This window comes from Pholis gunnellus (assembly GCF_910591455.1).
Source record: "Pholis gunnellus genome assembly, chromosome: 1".
Classification (NCBI taxonomy): Eukaryota; Metazoa; Chordata; class Actinopteri; order Perciformes; family Pholidae; genus Pholis; species Pholis gunnellus.
The window spans coordinates 7183255-7206299 of NC_136528.1; the positions used below are offsets into that span (position 1 = coordinate 7183255).

A 23045-nucleotide genomic window follows, 5' to 3' on the forward strand; every position below is an offset into this window, starting at 1 on the left:
TTTCCATTCAAGATTATATGGTAATGCTTCTGGGAAGGATATCTGGAGTCGAGCCAGAATTAAAGAAAAACACTGTCATCTAGTGGTGAGTGTGTTTTACCACACACACACACACACACGCACACACAGACACACACACACACACACACACACACACACACACACACACACACACACACAAACAATGCTAAACTATTTACTTGTGCAGAGAAGTAGGTCTAATTTTTGTTCACCCCTTCAGGCTCATTTGTGACTCGTGATATAAAACTGACCTGACGGTGATTCAAAGCTGCAGGCAAGTTACCCACTTAAAGGCTGTTTGGTTCAGTGAAGTGTTACATTGAATGTTTACATAAATAATAAAAGAAAAAGAAAAGAGATTATCATTAGTCGCCACTGTAGAGTACAATTATTATGTCATAATTATGAGATAGTAAGTCTATTATAATTATACTATCTCATGATTATGACTTACTATCTCATAATAATGAGATACTATCTCATCGTTATTATGAGATAGTAAGTTATGAGATAAGTATGAGATAAGTCATTATTATGAGATACGTATCTCATAATAATGACTTACTATCTCATAAGATAGATCGACTTACAGGACCTTTATTTTGTCCTCACAGTGGCAGTAATGTTCTTCCATACACACACATAAGCGTTGCCCCGGGACAGAAAAAAACACCCACACCAAGCCCCACTTAAGGTGGCCCAGGGCGGAGTCAGCTCCTCCAGCCTCCCTCAGTCTGTACGGAACCTGAACGCACCACTTCAACCGAGGAAGGTGGAATGAAAACAGACGGTTTTTAAGGAATATCCCATCGCATATCATCGCTTATTGTTAAATAAATATATCAATAGCAGATCAAACAAACAGAGGCAGGTAAGAGTTGTTAGCTATCCACACACACACACACACACACACACACACACAAACGCACACTGCGGTGTAGCATCGACCAGACAAGGAAGTCTTTTTTTTTTACGAAACAGACGGAACATTTAGCAGCTTTCTGTTCAACCTCGTCCATCAAACAGGGTTTTAACCGCATGTTACCGTCTCTTAAAAGTATCTAATCTCAATAAAACATGTGTTTTTACACAACAGCAACAACAGAGAGGTGTAACTTTAGCGTTAGCTCACACGGTGATGGCGATTTAAAACACGATGGAGGTTATTAACACTATGTTTACAGATGTTATCGTGAGCTCTAGCCAGTTACTGAGAACCACCAGAGCACGGTAACTGGGTCCCAGTGGTCTCACGCACGGTTGGTGATGGTAACGTTTAGCTCAGTGCTAACGAGCTAACTTCAGTTAGTGAATGCCTCAGGTGTGATTTAATATGGATTCATTTAAATCAGAGAAACACTAGTTTCTCTTGATAATGAGAGTGGTTGTATAGATCTGAAATACACACATTTCAATTTACAGTTTTGTTCGACTGTATAAAAGTAGTTTTTACAGCAATATTTTGTATAAATTAGTTCTTAAAGGGACACCAACATCTAAAATACATGTTTCCTCTTACCTGTGGTGCTAATTATTATATTATTATCAATCCAGATTGTTTTTAGTGTGAGTTAACCCCCCCCCCCCCCCCCCCCCCTAAAAATACCCGGTTACTCAAGTTACCCCACAGATCTCGGAGGTTTATGATTTCTGGAAAAGAAACATTGCTGTTGTGTTTTTAAAATGTATTTATTTGCATTTTTGTGCACCACAAGCTGCATATTCCCATTATATCTGACACACGGCGAGCAGCTCTATGTCCAATATCTGCACCAAAACAAACTACATTAATATAACATGGCAGGTAAGAGCGAACATGTGTGTTTGTGATAAACTGTCACACAGGAAATATCATAAAGTATGACGTTATTTGGCTCTTTGTCTGCTAATTTGATGGGCGAGGAGTGGATTTGAATCAGGATCTGTGTCTCACACCTCCACTAAAGAATACATTGACAGAAGATGTTTTCAAATCAAATTTTCATAGCTCAGACGTGAAATTGTACTTTTCTTTTGTTCTTTTGTTTCTGGATTTCGCCCCAAAAACGTCATCAGATATCCAGTTGAAGATGTAAAGTAGTATTCAAATATAATGTTGAGAGTTGTGTCTCCATAGCTGCTTACTGACGGAGTACTGTGGACATGTGGACAGTCGAGTCTAAATATTGTTATTTAGAACCAATATGATTTTCCTGCAGTGTGACTATATATTCAGATGATCTAAAGTAAAGCTGCAGCCATCGATTTGTCTATAAAATGGAAGGAGACCGTACAAAAATGGCCATCACAGTTTCCCAGAGTCCAAGATCACATCAAACAGCAACGTATTGAGTTTAAAACGGAAGAACAACAAGAAAAACAGCAATTAATCACATTGCAGAAGAACCAGACTCTGAACGTGTCATCAATTATCAAAATAGATGCCAATTAATTTGCAGCGTCCTGGTTTACAAATAAAGATACAAAAAGAGATGCTGCAAGCATCGGTGCACTGCTTCTGGTAAGGTTTTATTATTTATTATATGGTGGGTTGGTCTCAGAAATACAGCAATTTAGTGTTTTCCCCTCCAACATGCCTCAAATAACCATCAACCTTCACTAAACCTGCAGCGTCTGTCACACTTAATTATACGTGTATGCTTTTACAGGTAAATAAACCTTTTCTGGACCTGTTCCCAGTATTTCACCACCGTAATCTCTTCGGGTAGACGAGACGGTCATTATCTGATTCATGCTGAGTGTGTCAGACGGGTGTCGTACGTATCTCCGCTAACAGGGCAACAACCTTGCTTAATGTGCCTTTGAGCAATGATATCACATCCTGATATAATCTAAATCTAATAAGAGACACGGAGACGAAGAGTCTCAAAGCTGCATTCTCTCTAATGACCACCAGGGGGCGACTCCTCTGGTTGTATAGAAGTCTATGAGAAAATGACTCTACTTCTCTCTTGATGTATTACCTCAGTAAACATTGTAAACATGAGTTTATGGTCTCAATCTCTAGTTTCAAGTCTTCTTCAACACAGCATGATGTTCATTTAGTAAATGATGGTCCATTTAGAGTCAAACAGACCATAAAGCAGGGGATGCTTTAGGGCGGGGCTTACAGTGATTGACAGGTCTCCCACCACGGCGTTGTCTGGTCGTGTTTATTTCTTCCTGTCGTGTTTCTCTTGACTCAGCTGTTTTTTTCATCCGTCTCCAAACATTTAAATAAGGAGTTTTTGTCTGTGAGGTGTTGTTTGAATTTAATTAACAAGGTCACGCTAAGTGTTCCCGCTCTGACAGATGGTCACCAGACAGAGTCCAGACGTACCCACTCACTCATGGTGTGTGTGTGTGTGTGCGTGCGTGTGTGTGTGTGTGTGTGTGTGTGTGCGTGCGTGTGCGTGTGCGTGTGTCTGACTCATGAGGAGAAGAAGAGTTTGAGAAACAGGCAGTCAGCGGAGAGGGCGAGTCTGAGCTTGTCGGAGCAAATGAGCCAAGAAAATTGTGGGTTAAAGACAAAAGATGTGAGACTTTGGGAGCAAAGATTATTCAATGAAGGCAGCGAGTGTTCTATGATGAGATCTATAAACCTTTAAACCTCAAACTGGTGTCATGTTCTCCGTTGTTGTGGTGAAGACACAGTGTCAACTACTGCAGGCTAAATACAGAGATTGTTGGGATAAGCTCCAATCTGTTTTTTAAATATGAATTTTGCCGTTCTAAGAAGACGTTTTTGGCCTCTAGAAGCGTTGGACGTTGGTACCGGGCGGCAAGCAAAGCGGGCGGGTCTAATTTCCAGCCTTGGGCCGACTCTGAGCTCCCACTCAGTGCTTAGTCATGGATCTCTCCGCATACACGTGTAATAACTCACTGGTTCTGCCTACGCTGCTGCTGAGCTAAAGCGTGCTCCCCCGTGTTCTGCATCAGCCTCATTCTTTAAAAGCAAGTCACCATAAAAAAAGGAAGGTTGGCTTTAATTTCAAGCTCTAATTCTGTGTCCCGAGTGCCAACAACCAGCCTGCATTGTACTTAAATCAAAGGGCCGGTGTGTAGCATTCAGGGGTATTAATAAGCGTTTTGTATCATCACCTGAAAACCAGAAGGGTTGTGTTTTTGTTACCTTAGGAGGTATTAAAGGACATGGAATTATTAGGGTCTCCTTCAGTTTAGAGCTGCAACAATCAGTCAATCAACAGAAGCTTTTATTACATTTATAAATATAAGGCCAAATGTTCTCTGGTTTCAGCCGCTCACATATGAAGGTTTGCAGCTCGTCTTCGTCATATGACGGTAAATTGAATATATTCGGGTTTTGCACTGTTGGTCAAACTGAAAAACTAAATTGTTTTTCACTTTTTTTACATTTTATCGACTGATTATAAGAAAATTATGATGGCTAGTTTCAACCCGACTTCAATTTGATATTCTTGACTTAATAACCTTCAACAAACCAGCACACGACATCATCTGTTGGGCTCTGACTTTCATTTTAGAGTAGGGCATCGAACAATGGTTTTGGTTTTGTGCGTAAAATGAAAAAAGGAAGATTTTCCTATTTCTCAAAGTAAGGAATCAAAGAAAGTACTGTTTCGGTTCCGACACCAAAGAGTCATGTTTGTCACATTTATGTCTTTGTGAGAAAGCTTTAGATTTCAGTGTAACGACTTTTGTTGACTAAAACACGTCTCCTGCTGTTTGTTGTTGTCATATCTGACCTGAGATCTGCCGTCTCTTGCAGCATGGGGGTCTACGAGGAGAAGAAGGAAACGTGCGGAACCATCTGCCTGAAATACCTCCTGTTCGCGTTCAACTTTCTCTTTTGGGTAAGTTTCCACTCTGGCACCGTTTATACACCGTTAATGTCGGTCTGGAGTGCTTCTCAAGCACCTGCATGTCTGACATTATCTGTTTATAATAACGTTTTACTCATCAAGTTAGTGGAGCAGATCTTTGGTGCACAGCAAGGCTAAAGAAGAAGAAGTCAGAGGAGGGCAAAAAGCACGAGCATACAAGCTTTAAACAAACGTACCGTGTTTTGAGGAGAAGGAATCCAATGATTTGTGTCTCAGTTTACAGGTCTGGCTCAGATTTCCTGTCACATTATGTTTGAGTTTTACCTCCAAATAAAGTCCTTTAGATAATCTGGCGACGTTTCTTTACGACCTGCCTGATTGTCTGACCGCTCTGACTTCATTTTAGGAGTTTTGTCGTGTTCCCAGATCTCAGCAATGACTAAATATTGTAGTATTTCTTACAATAGACAACTGAAATTATGTTTTTCCTTTAGAACAAAAAGACAGCAACACACATGCACAGAACATGCCCTCTTATGGACTTCATTATTTAGCTTTTTTCGTGGCATAAATAGCCGATGAAGCTCTCCAACAGAGTTTCTTTCAGCCAGCAGATGAATGCCTGCTGCTGTTGCATACGTTTACAGAGGACACAGAAGACGCATTCAAAGCCTTTATTCCCCCCCCAAAAAAACGTTCCGGTATCAGGAATGTGGCGTTCCAGAATACAAATAAGTGATTTAATAATTTGGATGTTCTGTGTGAAGCCAGAGGCGATGGACTCTCTCTAAAATCACCCGTCCAGCTCGGCCCGTGTGTGACGATCATCGGTCTGCCAACAGAGTCCGATCTCTCTCAGACGAACAGTACTGAACTCTTCTCAGTGCCGGATGCCGGAGTTACAGCCACTATTAATATATTTGATTTATTGATATTTAATCCCGTTGGCTTTTTGGGTCGGCCTACCGACACGGCGTCCCTGCACCGCTTCTTTCCTTCGTCCTCTTCTGACGACCATTCGTCAATTTAACTCAAATGCTATTTGTGGAAATATTGTTCATCTTTGTGGTGCAAAGTTTGTTACAATCTAAGATGCATAACGAGCGTTATTAGATTATCAGAACGCCCACAAAGCAGGAAGTGCTGTTGCCTCTAGTCCAATCAAATGACTTGATCAATGTTTTTCTCTTGAAGTAGAGTTTCTACATCTTCCAATTTTTATGCTTTAAATTATTTACAGTGAAACACTTTCAGAAGACAATCTACCTTTCAGACGTTTCATGCAGCACCAGCGACAGTGTGTTGCAGACACGTCTGACTTGAGAACTTGTTTGTGGACGTAAACCAACCGTGTGATCTTTGAAGGCCGGCGAGATAAGTTTGAGTTTAATGCAGCGCGTTGCCCGTTAATCAAAGCGTCAGTATAGCAGCAATGTTTTTGATAACTTCCACTGGCATTGGATTAAGATTCAGTCCAAAATACAGATAAGCTAACAACGTGTGTGTACGTTTGTTGCATGGAGACACTGGGAAAATAGCCAACAGATGAGATATTCTAGCGTTTGGCGATTATTTTGGATGATTTTAACATTTTAGATTAAAGAAGCTACCAGTGATAGTTGATGAACTGTAGATAGTATTTTTGTTATCTTCACTCTGTTTAGTTGCTAAGAAGAATAAATACACCGACATGAACACTCACTTCAGGGTCCTTTGTGACGGCTTCAGTACCTCTTGCTGCCACTGGAGGCCGCCAAAGGCTGAACCTCCTCTGTGTCGTTTTTTTATTTCAAGATATGCAATATATTGTTTGATAAAGTCTCTTTGAGTCCAGCTCTGATGATCGTTTTTAAATAAACTAGAATATTATTAATAATAATATTTTTAAGAAATGACACTTTAAATGCATTACACATATTAGGTGTTGACTACATTTAGTGGAATTATCTCTTTCTCCACCTCAAAAACCAATATTATACAATTTCTGCCTTTTTGTTACGTCTTAGTATTTTACACGTTTATATCTTATGTTTACGTCATAATGTTTAAGACTTGAACAGAAACCAATATTTGCTATATGTTTTGGCCTGTTTCAACTCCAGCTGTACCAATGATCATACACACATGTACATATGTAACTATGTACATGTGTAACTATTGATTTGTGGTCATGAGCAAACACATTGACCATCACTGACATTTTGTTTGCGCTTTATTGATGATCTTTTCTTTATATTTCCACTCTTACTTACTTTGTACTGCAACTGCTTCACAACAATTTCCCCTCGGGACGCAAACAAACCAAACACACAAAGATAATGAACTCACGGAGTATTGTTACAGAAGCTAATTGCTGCTCCGCTCGGTCACCAGTAAACCGCTGTGGTTACCATTTAAAATGTGTGTGTTTTCCTGCCACAGTGTCTCTGGGTGTGGTTACAGTCTGACTCGGTGTCTGGCTTCTTCAGGCCTTCGTCTTCCCTTTTTTTATGAATTAAATCTCATTTTAAATTGTCTGCTTTGGCACGGGGACAGATTTCTGCTGCACCATCTGCTGACTCGTCATAGTGACATCGTATTGATTTAATTTTCCTCATATTCCCTCAAAGCGTTCTCTGAAATAATGCTGAAGATGTCGGACTATGACCGTTACGTGATGGGTTGAAGCATTGATTCTTTTTAAATTGTTGGATTAGTCCATCCTGTAGGTTTGAGGATTCACTTAATGCTTTATAATACTTTACACTTCAAACGATATGAGTTCTCTGTAGAGTTAAAGTCCTGCATCTCAAAATATTACTTTTCCCCGACCAACAATTGGTAAAAAAAGATCAGAGTTCAAGGCTTCATCTCAGTATTTTATTTATTGATTATTCTGTCAGTTATTTTCTCAATTAATCGATTAAAAATGTAAAACAAAAGGAAAATAAATGCTTTTTAAAATGTGTTGGAACCCACGTTGACGTCTTTGATTTGTTTTATTTTTAAAGAGAAGCAGCAAATCCTCTCATGAGAGAAGCTGGAACCAGAGAATGTTTGACAAACATCGTATTAGTAGTTACATTTGTCAATTGACTAATTGCTGCAGCTCACATTGAACCATTGACATGCATTCATTTTTTCCTCCTTCGTCACTTTGAAGCCAACTTCAGTGATAAATACTTCAAACCTCTTCGTCACTCTCAGGTTTGGTTTTTGTGTCTTTAATCCGGTGCTCTTCTCCTCCCCAGTTGGCAGGCGGCGGCGTGATGGCGGTGGGCGTTTGGACCTTGGTCGAGAAGAGCGACTACATCAGCCTTCTCTCCTCCAAGACCTACGCCGCCTCCGCCTACATCCTGGTCCTGGCTGGAGCCATCGTGATGGTCACGGGGGTGCTGGGCTGCTGCGCCACCTTCAAGGAGCAGAGGAGGCTACTGCGAGTGGTAAGAGACCCGTCAGAGGGACGTTCTGTGCAACCTAAAAAACATTCCAACACACCGTGTTGGTGTATTCTTTATTATTGGAGGACGTCTTTATTCTCATGACACGTTGTAGTTCCACTCATGGTTCTTAAATATGTAGAAGAGACACTTTAGCTGTCAGTGATCTGGAAATGAACCCTAATGCTTAAAGAACCATCATACACAGAAAGATTAAGGTGCCATCTGGAGCCGAAAATATTTTTTTTAGAGTGATGCCATAGAAGAACCATCTCTGGTTCCACGGAGAACCTTTCAGACCAAGGTTCTCTTTTAAAGAACCATTTTTTGAAATGCTTCCTTACATTTATTTTCAAGGAACTTCAAAGAGAACTTTAAAGAACCAGAAAAAGGTTCTCTATAGAACCCTTTTTCAATTTTTTTTCATGCAATTTATACCATCTCCCACCAACCAATAACTCAAACTTGAATTAAGAACCCGTTAGTACCCCGAGGACCATTATCTTTCTGGGTATAACATGGAAGTAAAAGATGTAACGACCCCAACATAAATACATTAACGGCACTGTTTACTTTTTTGACTTTTAACTTTATTGCAAATTTCAACAAAATGTGCAGAACTTGCCATGATGAGCAGATGGGCAGGACAGCTTCTTAAATAATGACACCATTCTATAAATACGACATCTAAAAAGCTACAATGAAACAGAATAGAAGTGCCAAAGTTAAGCCTTTCAGGAGCTTAATATCTGCAGGGAATGTACTTCTTTTCAGGAAATGTACTTCTTTTCAGGGAATGTACTCTATCTGCTGCCTGTTCTCGTGTTCCACATGAAGCAGTAACTTGTCCGCCGGCAGACTTTCCGTCCGTTTAACTAGTGTGTTGTTGGAATATGTGGCGATAATATGCAGATGTGAAGCCACAAAAAGCCGTCCGTCCGTTCTCGTGATATCTCAGAAACACCTGGAAGGAAATATCTTCAAATTTGGCAAAAAAACGGATACGAATTTGGCAGATCGAGGCTCGCAAAACACAGTTTTAAAGAATGTTAAATATGCTAATTATGACAAGTTCACGCCAATGTCTAATAGGATAAAGCAATGACGAGGCGGTAATTCTAGTTTATTTAAAGATACAGGCAGACTGATTCTGTGTCACCAAATATCACTGGATATTGCATATTCTGTAGTCGGATGTACATCAGTTTATCTGACATCGCTCTTGGCATCAGACTGGATTTTGTTTCCATTCTTGAACAAGCCAAGCCATGTTTGTTAGAAGGATGTTTTGGCGACACACACACACACACACACACACGCGCGCGCGCGCGCGCACACACACACACACACACACACACACACACACACACACATCGCGGCCGAGGTGTCGGCCTCCATTGGGTTCAGTTCAGACAAAACAAAAAGTTCTTACATATTTGATTTGGCACCCTCTGCACACAGCACATAGGGTTTTGCCAACAGAGACCCGCAAGGCACTGAATATGAACTTGTGCACAAACACACAAAAAACACTGTACTCTTCACACACTGCTACATATTTCATCCACGTATATCAACACGGTAAATGTGTGCATGACGCACGACACTGTGGACAAATGTTTGTGTCGAGGAGTCCATAAGAACTCAGCAGAGCCGGATCTTTGTACGGTACAGAAGCTCCTCGAGGACAAAGGACGGCATTCAGAACAAAGTGATGGCACGTCATTGTTAACTTCTCCCAAAAAACAAGACCAGTAACAACTCTCTGCCTCGTACGTCAATGCTCATTGTATTACTCGAAACGACATATTTGTAGTTTACACAAACTAAACAGTAGTCAGAAAATAAAGTATTCAGTCGAAGGCAAGTGGAATTACTGTTTTATTCTCAAATAGTGTTGTAATAATGTTATAAACGTCAAGAGTACATTTTAAAGGGTAAAATGTGTTTTTTGTCTTAACACTAGATATCCTAATAATAAGAATTAGATTTGTATCGCACACTTTAATCACCAGGTGCTTCACATACAAGGTAAAACGTTTTAGTACGATGTTAAAAGTAAACAATATACATCAAAGAACCAGGTGAGTTAAAATAGGATAAATACAATTATAGACATTTCAAGTCCCAAGTAAAGACAAAATTTAGAGACACAGATTTGAAAGGTAAACTCACGGAAGGTGAGTAGTTAAAAAGACTAATTATAGTATTACTGTGACATTTAAAAGACAAAAGACTGCTTTAGATTATTCCACACTGAATATTGAGTGAAAACATAATTGAAAAGTCTACAGATCTATCTGCACGCAATAGATGAAGTCACCTCCAGATTTATAAGTCAGCACTTCTGTGTAAATTGAGTTGTGTTCACCACCTCTTGTCCTGTGTGTGTGTGTGTGTGTGTGTGTGTGTGTCTGTGTCTTTGAAACGCTCGGTGCATCCGGAAGAGCTGAGATTAGGTCGATGAATCACAGTGAAGGAACCAACTTGTCGGCAGGCAGAGATGCTATCGAGATTGTTAAAGAGGGCAAACATAAGGGTGTGTGTGTGTGTGTGTGTGTGTGTGTGTGTGTGTGTGTGTGTGTGTGTGTGTGTGTGTGGTAAAAGTGATTGTTTTTCTGTATGTGGTGAGTGCCTGGTACCTGCTTGAGAGTACATGAGAGCAGCTGTGATTGGCCACACTGTCCTCTAACCTAAAGGTCACAAGTTGTAACCACCTGATGCAGCAACAATATCACCAGCATGTCTGCAGCTGTGGAGCTTAAATAAACCCTCCCTTTAGATTAAAGGAAGGCCACATCGGACGAAAAGTACGAGCGAGGTCAGTGAGACAAAGAGGAAAGAGAGGAAAACTCTCCCACGGGGAAAGGGGTGTGGTGTGTGTGTGTGTGTGTGTGTCTGCAGACACACAGCCTCATTGTTTTCTAGGAGAAAAAGCGACAGAACGGTGTAATGACTCAGGGAGAGGAGGGAGAAACTTTTTCCTTTCCAAGTGAGCCAGATGGAAAGCAGTCCCAGCAGAGTCTGGATCCACCTGTGGAGAAAGTGACTTCATTACAAGTCTGAGTGTGTCTCTCTCCTTTAGTTTTCTCTACATATCTCTTTCTGCCTGTCTCACTTTTATCTGCTTGTCTTTATCTTCTTTTTGTCTAATCTCTCATTCTGCTGCAGTGAACTGCACAGTATTATGGGTAGCCGGTTATAGCTGCAGGCTCAAGGCGCCCTAGTGGTTTTGGTGACTCACACCTCCTTTAAAAACAGCTTTTCTTGCTTGTTTTATTCTGCCGTGGACTGCCTGCTGACACTAGAGGGCGCTAGTGATAACACAGCTGAGTGCGTCACCGACCTCAAGCCGCTACTCTGCAGCCAGAGACACAGTGCGGTTCACGGTTTGCTCACTTTTTTGTGTGTTTGGCTAGCAGCTAACGTAACTCATCTGCTGCTACACGGGCAGACATCTTGGTGAGTTTATTTAGTTTTTTGGAAACTAGTTGGTTATCTACCCGTGTTTTTAGCGGCAGTGGTTCAATGCTGCTTTGGTTCTGAGGTCGTGGACCCGACCGCTCACTAAATAGTGGTAAGCCTCTAGACGTTTGTACGTCTTCATCTGGCTTATAGTCGGAGGTCTGGAGGACGAGGTCATTTGTAATGTCGATCGCCTCCACACCGAGCAAGTTGTGGGAAAAATCGCTCTTCATCATTTTGTGAAGGATCACATTAACTGCTGCATGCAGGTTCAACCGACCCTTTTTATTTATTCACTTTCCTCTATTTCACATTCACGCATATTTAGGTTCTTCACTTCCTGCCCTCATCTGAATTTCGTGCGACATAATAGTCAAGTGATTTCTTTCTTTCTTTGACTTAAGTTATAGCGAAGTGTTCATGCTCAGTTTAAAATCCTTGCACACCCTGTGTGTGTGTGTGTGTGTGTGTGTGTGTGTGTGTGTGTGTGTGTGTGTGTGTGTGTGTGTGTGTGTGTGTGTGTGTGATGCTGTCTTTGTGTCGCGCATCAAAAGAGGCAAATTCCTGGACTGATATCTTGTTGCATTAACTTTTAAACTCGTCAGAATGTCTTCATCCAAAATCTTTTGTTTATGAGTTTTCAAATTCGTCCGTAAAACTACAGCTGACGTTTCCCACTTAAAAACATACACACACTCTTCTTCAACGACATGAAACAATGTCATTACAAGTGGAGAAAACATGTTCTTAATCTTGTGTCTAATCGAGCAGGTTTATGGGTTTTAAGTGAAATAAACCTGCGCCAAAGATTCTCTGCGCTCTAGATTAACAAAATGTGGCTCAAATGATGTGAATCTACTGAATCAACTCAACTTCTTAAAGCACCTGTTGAATACAGATAGTGAACTCGTTTGTCCATTCATTAAAGTTAGTGTGTAGATCATCTTGAAGCCGAGGCTAGTGGTCGTACAATGTACACGCACGGCCAACTTGTTCATAAAAACAGTATCGTTAGATTTAAACATTGATTATAAAGTAGCCGGCTGGACTTATTTGTGCAGCCGACTCTTAATGGAAAGCTCTGCACGCATCCAACCGTTATCTGCATGATTAAAGTCACCTTCAGCGTGACTCTGAACTCCTACTCGCTCAGTAATTGTAAAGGCAGCGGTACACTTCTAATGAAGTCTGAAATAGAAACCAAGGAAACACGGAGCTGCATACAAAGTGTGTGTGTGTGTGTGTGTGTGTGTGTGTGTGTGTGTGTGTGTGTGTGTGTGTGTGTCCTCGTCGCAGTTAAATGTTGTTCCTTTATGTAGTGAGGATGAAGTTACAAAAACTCTGGAGAAACCAGAAAAGCAGCTGCTGTGAGAGAGAGTTAAATTATTCTATCACAACCCCAGCATGAGTTCTACATCGTCATGTGAGACGTTCTGTTGTTTAACCAGAAATCTAACACCAATGCAGAGCTGCACATGTGAACCTGATGAGAGTCGCTTTGGCAGTAACTACACTGTGCCCTCCGGTCACCTGGGAGAAGAATGGCAGCTCAGAGAGAGAGAGAGAGAGTAGAGAGAGAGTGATTTAAAATCAATAACTAGCTAGAGGTGCTTACTTTTATTAATATAGTCGTGCAGACTGCTGTCGTACTGCTTTGATGTATTTCTGTTAAACTCCCATTTTGTGCCTCGGGGGGGGGGGGAGGGGGAGAAAGTAAACTTCCGATAAACTTATTTGTTGTTTTTACACAAAGACAAATAATTCTGTCGAATATTGTTATTGAAGAGTTGTGATGAAGACGTAACCTTAGACAGTAAAATTGTTAATATCAAACATAACCTTAACAGTAAACTGAAGAAAACATAAATGGAAGACTTAACGAGAAAACCGATCAAAACAAAAATGTTTTTACATAAATGTGTGTATATACAGCATGTGTATATACTGCAGCACTACTACTCTTGTCCACAGGGGCCGCCAAAGTCAACACAAATGTAAAGTTCCTTTGCGGTAGCTTTAAAGTGTTGGATATTGTCGGGCACCAGATCTTGAACATCTAAATGCTTCTTAGAGTCTGTTCAGCATTCAGGCTCACAGTTCTAATCGGCTATCCAACCACAGACCAGGTCCACTTCACTGGCCTGGTTTTCTCTCTCTGGTAGCAGCAGGCCGGAGGAATTTGGGTCAAGGTTTTCTTTGGTCTGATAATATCTCCTCTTGTGCTTAATTCTGCGTAAACTTGCGCAGACCTTCCCTCTTAACTCCCATGGGCCTCAGACACTCTGAACAGCAAACACACAGTGGGAGATGTGCCCATGAGCAATAACTCGCAGGTTCAGCCAGGTTAAGCAAATCACGAATAGAAAACCACAACATGGTTATATGTTATATGCACTACTATAAACATTTAATTAGTTGCACCTGTACAACATCAGCCCTGCAGTAAATCCTACTCTTGTGAAGGTTTCTTCGTCTGTTCTTGGCGTTGCGGTTTTATTCTATTGCATCGTCTTTACATAAACATCCCTCTGTGGTCTCAGTGTCCCACATAAAATTGTGTATTTATGCAATTTGTTGGCCAACTCTGCATATGTTCAAGTATTGATTTGACAGTTTACATGACACTTTGTCCCAGTTCCATACTATTATATACTACACAATGAAACTGCTCACAACAAAGGCGATGGGTTATCTTGAGTCACCGCGTCATGATTTCTGGAAAAGAAGACATTTCTGTCGAGTTACAAATGTATTTTATTTATCCATACGGTCCCATTATATGGGAGAGATGGCTGATATCTCTACGGCCAATATCTCCAAAACTAGTCAACTCGCACCAAACCAATCTACGAGGAAAAATATGAATTTTTAATTTCTGTGACATTACCATCCACTGACTGTGTTTTCTTCTTGTTCTGTGTCCGCAGTACTTCGTCCTGCTGCTGTGTATCTTCCTGTTGGAGATCCTGGCCGGTGTCCTGGCTTATATCTACTATCAGCAGGTAATCCCCCCCCCCCCCCCCCCCCTCAAAGAAACGTATTATACAATGCACCCTGGGAAGGTTGTATGTGTCTGACAGAGATGAGCCGAGGAATTGTTTTAAGTAATAATGTAGTCGTAACAAAAGGGAATCTCATGAGTACGGTTTGTCTTCTGAGGTACATTTTTCTTTTGTATAAATGATGCTCTTTATTCTCACTGAAGTAAAGAAACCTGTCTGTGTGTGTTGTAGCTCTTATGTACACTACTAAACAAATCAATAGAGCGCGCTCGACATGCCTCTTAATCTGAGCACTTCATCAAAAGAGTTGTAATAAAACACAGCTGCACTGTGACTGTTAACCACGATGAAACCAGCGCGGTTAAATCAGATTCTCAGGATTAAACATCAAACGGCCCACTAAGAAGACAAATATCAGACGGACCATGTTACTCTCGGTGCGTTTAGTCCAGATGGAATAAAAAAAGCCTCCAGAAGTCCACATGACGAGGCTGAATGCTCTGTGTCACAATCATTTAGACCCACTTTATTGCTGGTTTTACATTGAATCCCACTGAAACACAGCTGTTCTCTCCAAAAACAAAACTCTACAGACACCGTGTGATGACGACAACAGAGTAAAAACATACTACGAAGCTCTGAATGCACACGGCTCTGCTCACAAGTGATGTCGTTGTCGATGTGCGCAAGACCTTTTGCGGTCCTCGTGAACAGATGATTCTTCTGCGCTGAGCAGACGGGTGGCATTTATTTCATACCTGACCCGTTTTGCTGTTTACTTCTCCCCATAAAAAGTTATCTCTTCAACATGTAACGCAACACTATCGGCTCGTTGTCCGCAATACAAGGCGACTAGAATCAAACCGTTCAAACTGTAACTTTATCCAAGTTACCAATCCAGACAGTTAACTGGGATCCTCCTTGACTCGGAGATTATGCATCAACATAAAAAGGTGTAGAAGAGCGACATTTAACAGTCTGTGTAACGGGATGCAACAAACGTAATCCTGGCCTGTCGTATAATAATAATATAATATATAGAACATATTCCAGCAATGTACCCGGCTCTATCCTGCTCCATACTGTCGTTATTATATCGGCCTTTAAAGCCATCAGTGGACCTCTATTATGTTATATATGCTGCTGTCTTGTAGCTCAGCATCAGGACTCCTCTCAGTCTGGAGGTGCACTGCTTTCATTATAACCGCCTCATTCATAATGCACAACCCGTCTGAACACCCGGCTGTCTCCTGCTTCCTAACACCTCTTGACTCCTTCACTTGCTTCAAACGATTGTTGCATTAATTAAGTTGAGCTTAAATCTCTGACTCCACTCTTCTTCTTCCCTCCCTCTGTTCTCTCTCTCTCTCTCTCTCTCTCTCTCTGTTATTATTCCTCTTTTTTTTCTTCCTGATATTCAGTGAGAACTGATCTTTTGCGTTTTCATTTCATGGAACCTGCTCGTAACTTTGCACAGCGTGACGCGGCGCAAAGTGTCACTTCTGCGCTGAGTGCTGCACGTTTAGCGTCTTTTTCTGGTCGCAGAGAGTTTAAAAATGTCCGACTTTGGATAAAACACTGCGCTCCTCCCCGACGTCCAATCACAGTGGAGGATGGACGAGACAAGTATCCTACGATGTTGTGTGTGTGTGTGTGTGTGTGTTACGCTATTGTTTGTTACTTTGGACTTTATGGCGTCTTCATGAATGAATTGTGGGATAATAACGTTGATCTGAACGCCGGTTCTCCCCGAGATGTTTCCTCGACCCACAAAATCTCACGGATGACCGACAAGTCCGTCCTCTCTCTCTACGCGCTTCATCTACAGTAAATACTCTAAATACAGACATTTTTTTTACTTCCGAGGATATTTCTTATCATATCAACCAGACGCAACCAAAGAGTCTCGGCTGAAAACAACTCTGCGCCTCCAAAGCTCCCTTAAAAAGCTCCCAGCTGTTTTTTTTGGCCATAACTCAAGAATTAATATGGAAATTATGACAATTTCCCACAAAGCTCTAATAGACACGATGACATTTTTGGATTTTAACTGCAACATGACTGTTTTGTTGGAGAAACACAAATGCGAGGCGGTAATTCTTGTATTTCTATTCTATAGCTGCTGTTTTCCACGTGTGAGTTTCATACTATCTGCTCTATCTGTGTGTGGCCTGAGTTTAACACGAAGCTTTGTCCGGCATTTGATCAAGAGAGGAGTGAAGATGAATGTGCGCGTAGAAATGCTCACTAGTTCAGATATTTAGCAACACACGCTGATATTCTCTCCGCATTGCTTTTTGCATTCGTATCCCGGATTCTGAACAGCTTAACTCGTTATTCTCACCGGCAGCGGATGCTACAACCTTGCTCACCTGTCGATAGCCCACATTTACATGTCAACACCTGCAGGTCTGAGGTCAGTTTGAATCTTGAGCTGCTGGTTTTCGACAGGTAAAAATGAAACCTCTCTCCTCTTTGTCTTCACCTCCCGTCTCTCATCTCCCCTCCCTTCCTCTCTTCATCATTCACTCCCTTGATGTCTCCTTCACGCGTTGATGTACAGTGGTTTCCCAGCTGGCTTGTTGCCATAGAAACTGAGCCCCCCCCCCTACTGGTCTAGAGAACAAAAAAAGAAACCTAAAACGCAGACTCCCTCTGTCTTCGCCCTCATCTTCGCCCTCGTGTGCTGCTGTTTGTTTGAACCTGCCGTCCAGGAGGAGCGTTTACATTCTGAATCAGTAGCCGAGTCAACAACTACAACAGATGTTTATCACCGCGTCATGCTCTGTGCTGGCCCGAGGCGTCTGTGGTGCTATAGATATGTATAATATATATATATACGTGTGTGTGTGTTTGTGCATCCCAACAGTTGAATGAGGAGCTGAAGCAGAACCTGAGAGAGACCATGACCCAGAAGTATAAACAGAGCAGCCACGAGCACGTCACCGGGGCTGTGGACAAGCTGCAGCAGGAGGTAAGCGTGTGGACGGACGGATGGACGGATGGATGGACGGATGGATGGACGGATGGATGGATGGATGGATGGATGGATGGATGGATGGATGGATGGACGGATGGACGGATGGATGCATGCAAGGGGTGGGGGAAGAAATTGAGGCCAAGTATCAATCTTTCATTTCGTAATCTATTGATATTGCAAATACAAATGAAACTTTTTGCACAACAATAATTTGTTTTAGTATTTTTGGACCATGTAGACGATGGGTTAGGGTTAGGGTTGTTTCTCTGTGTTTCTTAACTGGATCCTCGTTAACCGGCGCCGCTAGTCTTCCTGGGAAAACATAAAACATACACTATATGAATAAAACATAGAGTTAAATCAGTAAAGTACAGACAGATACACGGATATATATATAGTATCAGTACAGACCATATACATTATAACTTCTTTAAAGAAGGATCATGAGTCTACAAAGTTAAGAGTTCTAGTCATATGACATGAAGCGAGTGAAAATGTTCTTATTAGAATAAACAGATGTTGACTAACGGCATAATTTGCAGTAAACTCGGCATATTCCAAAAGGTTTAAAATCGAAAAACAAGATTGTATCGTGACTCACGTATCCTGATAATAAATATCTTTGGGCCTCTGGTGATTCCCACTCTACTGGAAACACCTACCAACTTGTGAAGGCCGACCTGAAACTTTAAAATGACATCTTTTAGGAGTGCCGTCTTTTCTTTTTTATGCTCAGTTATAAGAATCCTCAGGATGTCTGACATCACCATTTATTCTTTGTTCTTTCCTCTAAACGTTCACATTCACACAGAATCCACCTTCCAGCACCTCTAAAGCTCACTACTTAACATCTCATCTCTGTTCACTCCACACACAAATAAAACCTATAAAACCCGCTGTGTGTGTGTGCGCTGCAGTATTTTATGATTGGGACTACTTGTCAGTCAGCCAACGGAGACTCCAGGACGGTCCCGCCCCAATAAAAAGTCCCAGCCAGCCGTTTCCCCTCGTTTTCAGTCTTTATGCTAAGCTAAGCTAACCAACCGGTCGCTGTAGCTTCGTATTTGCTGCACAGATATCAGAGTAGTATCCATCTCCTCGTACAACTATCGGTAAGAAAACCAATGTTTGTCTTTGCTTAAAGTCTTCCATCCAACTTCTTTTGTTTTACTACTTCACTTCTTCAAAAACTCCCCCTCTAGAGATGTGAAACGTGTCTCCCTCTGTCTCCCCGTCTCAGTTCAAGTGCTGCGGCAGCAACAACTCGTCGGACTGGGCCGAGAGCGTCTGGATTCGCTCCAGAGACGCCGACGGCAGGATGGTGCCTGACAGCTGCTGTAAGACGCGCACCGATCTCTGCGGCCGCAGGGACCACCCGTCCAACATCTACAAGGTGGAGGTGAGAGGCTGAGGGGGTGCTGTGGGTGTCAAATGGGGCTGACTTCTCAGCGCGGGTCGGCTGGATCGGTATTCATGTGAGAGGTCGGGCGGTATTCCGGTTTCATCGCCGTTCACCGGTGTCGCGCTCGGACACAACGCGGACTTTGCAAGAAAACACCTTTACCGTGATAAACGCACACGTTTATGCCGTCTGCGGTCCGTTTTGTCACGGTGGCTCTTGCTTTTCATTTTCAGCGTCCACGTTGGCAGATTCGAGTGTCTTTTATTTTTTTGCCATTTTTGCGCCATTTCTCTAGATCTGCAGCCGAGCCGCGCTGTCCACGGTAACAGAGGTTGCGTAAACCGGATATTTTCCGTCATTTACTGAATTCTTTTGAACTAATAATGACGTTCGACGCTCAGTCTAATTCATTTAGGTGATTTTCTTGTTTACAGAGCCAGGTATGTTTATGAACACCGTTTTCTTGTAGCGGAGAGCTAGCGCACCGTGAGGAGGTATTCCCTGAATTTGACAAAATGTCTTTTGGATGAGAATTCAAAAGACATTTCGCCTTTTAAAAGCCTTTAAATACTCCTATGTGTTATTATGATAAATAATTATGATGAAATTGAACATGACAACGATAAAGTCTAATGCATCCACTGCTACGGTCCACGTGTCATTGTATCAAGATTCAAACGTTTGGTCAGCTTTTGCCTTCTTCAGAAATGTAAATTATTTTACATGTAAGGTCATTTCTATTTTGGCTGTTGTGAAAACAGTCAGTATGTGAATAAAAACCAACGCTTTCTCAAAATATTCTTAATTGCTAAAGATCCGTGTTGCTCAGCAGTACAGTTCACTCACAACTGAAAACAACAGCAACCAACTCTGAACAATTCACATCCCATTTACATTATGGGGCAGGCTACTTCTCCCCAAACACACGCAGGTCTATACCTCAGTCATTCTTATCATGAGCCTTTTTTTTTTTTATGTATGTACACTTAGATTTCCAAAAGAGTGAAACTTGGTAGAATCATGTTTTGAGTGGAGCATCCCTTTTTAATTGGGTAACACTGTGATATGAATGTACCTCTTATTTCTGTCTCGTCTCCGTACGTCTGCATTGAGACCGCGTGGTGTTAAGAGCAGCAGAGACAGAAGAGACAAAAACGTACATCATGACTTTTGATTTTTTTTGGCTGTGACACATCCCACTTCAACTTCTTTTGTTTTTAACATTTAGGGAGGCTGCATCACCAAGCTGGAGAAATTCATCTTGGACCATCTCAAGATCATCGGAGCGGTGGGTGTTGGGATCGCTTGTGTACAGGTGAGCAGAGATTAAAATAAACGTTTATTGTATGTATATATATATATATATATATATATATATATATATATCTCCATTGAGGTGTTAAATTCTGTTTCTCCTTCCCCGCCATCCAATCCCCAGGTCATAGGGATGGTGTTCACATGCTGCCTATATCGAAGTCTGAAGGCAGAGCCGTACTAAGAGGAGCAGCAGAAGAAATGTGTGTGTGTGTGTGTGTGTGTGTGTGTGTGTGTGTGTGTGTGAAGGAGGTATCTTCATGGACCACATGTCACACTCAAAGCAGCCCATAGGTTCTTTTCTTTGCATTTGCACACAGGGGGAAGGAAAAATTAGGCGAGGGATCAGATTCTTGAGGATCTCATTTGTTGGGGAAAAATAAAACACTACAAGGTTTCTTGAAGTAATTAAGCACTCAAGCTGCAGTCTCAGCTCCATCTGTGAGAGACAAAGCCTCAGAGAGAAACCGATGGGAATATTTTAACACCGATTGTGTAAATTAGCGTAGCACAGCCTCCTCGGGACTAAAACATTGTAGTTTTTTTCCACTCCCGATTCCCACAATGCGTTTTTTTTGTTGGTTTTTGTACGGTTTGCGGACCAGGTGCTGCGCCGTAAAGATCGGCGGAGTAAAACTGGCACTTTGCAGAAAAATGTTGATCCTGGTCGCAGCAGCTTTCCCTCTCTCAGCAGCGTGATTTTATTTTATTTTTTTAACACGCCTCCACCTCTGGGGCCTTCTTCAACCTGCAACAGCTTTTACTTTCCACCTTAACCAGCCAGCCAGCCATGCGTTGTTAAATACTCGTTCCGTTGTGGCCTTCCTTTAAAAGAAAAAAACAACTTCTAAAACTGTTTTTATATTTTGTAAATGATTATTTTCAACACTTTGAGGTGCTTTTTTTGTGTCTCCGTAGTGACATATCCGTGTTTTAATCAACTCTACCGCCTTAAAGACATGCAGCGAGGTACTCAGTACTCCGAGTGAAGGTACACAAGTTAGTGCCTTTTAACGGCAGCATTTAACCCGTGAAGTGATCATGTTGACTATTCATAACAAGCAGTGCCACTAATATTACTCGTAAGAAAGCGCCTCATGTTAGCTTTTTATTTTTTATATATATATATATATATACAAAGGATTTATCCACTGATGCCAAAGCTGTCAGCCGTAACTCTGTCAGGACCTTCTGTATCTCCTCCAGCCTTATTAGTCCACTGACGTCTGTCTTCTTTTAGATTGTTGTCACGAATGAAGATTTTGTTTACTTTACTCTATAGGGCATACATTTATTATTGTATTTAACGGACACATCGGTAAGGAATGATATTTCCCCCGTGTGCCTCAAAGCCAACACTGAATTAACCTGCTGTATTTCTGTCTCTGTGATAATCCAGGAGTTGTTTTTAGTTTGAATAAAACATTGACCAACAATACGCTGCTGAGTGATTTGTAAAAAAAACCCACCATAACTTCACTGCACTGAATGTCCTTCACCTCACAGTTATCGGGTTATGTCATCCCCCCCAAAAAATAACATTATTGTGTAAAGACGAAAACCACGTGTCCCGTAACCAGTGGCCCTGACACAATTGGGCGCCAGCTTACAGGTGCATTAGTGCATTAACCCAAAGTCAATTCCCTAATGTTGCTGTACTGTGGCGATCTGGGATGCGAGCCACAGTCCCGACGGCTGCTTCGCCGGAGTGCATTACCTATATATATATACCATGACGGCTATATACGGTCTGTAATGGGAGGTGTTCTGCCAGCTCGTGTTGTTGTTGAGTGACTGTGCATCGGTGTCGTTACAGCAGCAGTTACTGTGTGCAAACACAGGGAGGCAGCACTCGCCAAGGCTGGTGAGAGTGTGTGCAAAACAGCTGGTGAGAGTGTGTGCAAAAACACCCAGAGGCTGTTGAGGATTAACCCACTAAGTGTGCTACGCGAACGAGTCGGAAGATAATCAACCGGTCGGCTCGCAGCTACGGGCTTCTAATTGGTTTCTGCCCGAGACCACTGACAAGGCAAGGTTTAGCCATTTCTCCCATTGGTGAAGATTAAGGCAGAGCAGAAACATTTCCCCCCACACACACATGGTGAAATGAAGCAACGGAAATCTGTGTGTGTGTGTTTTCTCTTTTTTTTTGAAGGTGCTCTCACAGCACACCTGGTGACAGCTGAGTCATCCCGGAACAAAATCTGTGAGCCCGATATCTGGAGGGGATTTCTTCAAATGTGGCACAAACGTCCACGTTGAATCCAGGTTGACCTGATTAGAGTTTGGTGGTCAAAGGTCGCTGTGACATCCACTTTTCTGGACATCAAGAATTCATCCGCTATTTATTCCGCACAAACATCTAAAAGGGTTAAATAATGAAGTGCTCACATGTTTGTGTGTGTGGGGGGGTGAACATAGTTCAGCACATGGCTGTTTCCTATAGGAGCAGACATCTGTGGAATGCAAAGTCGTCTGTCCAGCTCTTGACACGGCCTCGAGTTTGACTTTTAAATAGACGACAGGAAAGCACGACGAGCCTTTGAACAACCAATTGTGTTGCCCTCCGCTGATGAAAAGCCTAATAAATCTCCCTCCTCCGTTGCTCGCCGGCAAACACAAAAGGGGTGAGTTGATAAACGTTGGCGCATGACATTT

General features: G+C 41.9%; 1 protein-coding gene across 1 annotated transcript; it reads left to right on the plus strand.

The window, feature by feature from the left end:
• The first annotated feature begins 754 nt into the window (after nt 1-754).
• LOC306697743 (CD151 antigen-like) lies at nt 755-21815 on the plus strand. Its single transcript, XM_079161774.1, has 8 exons — nt 755-892; nt 4751-4835; nt 8036-8227; nt 14617-14691; nt 17561-17665; nt 18912-19070; nt 20302-20388; nt 20512-21815. Exons 2-8 carry the CDS (start codon nt 4752-4754, stop codon nt 20569-20571), a joined length of 762 nt encoding a protein of 253 aa, XP_079017900.1. The 5' UTR covers nt 755-892; nt 4751; the 3' UTR covers nt 20572-21815.
• Nucleotides 21816-23045: the final 1230 nt, after the last annotated feature.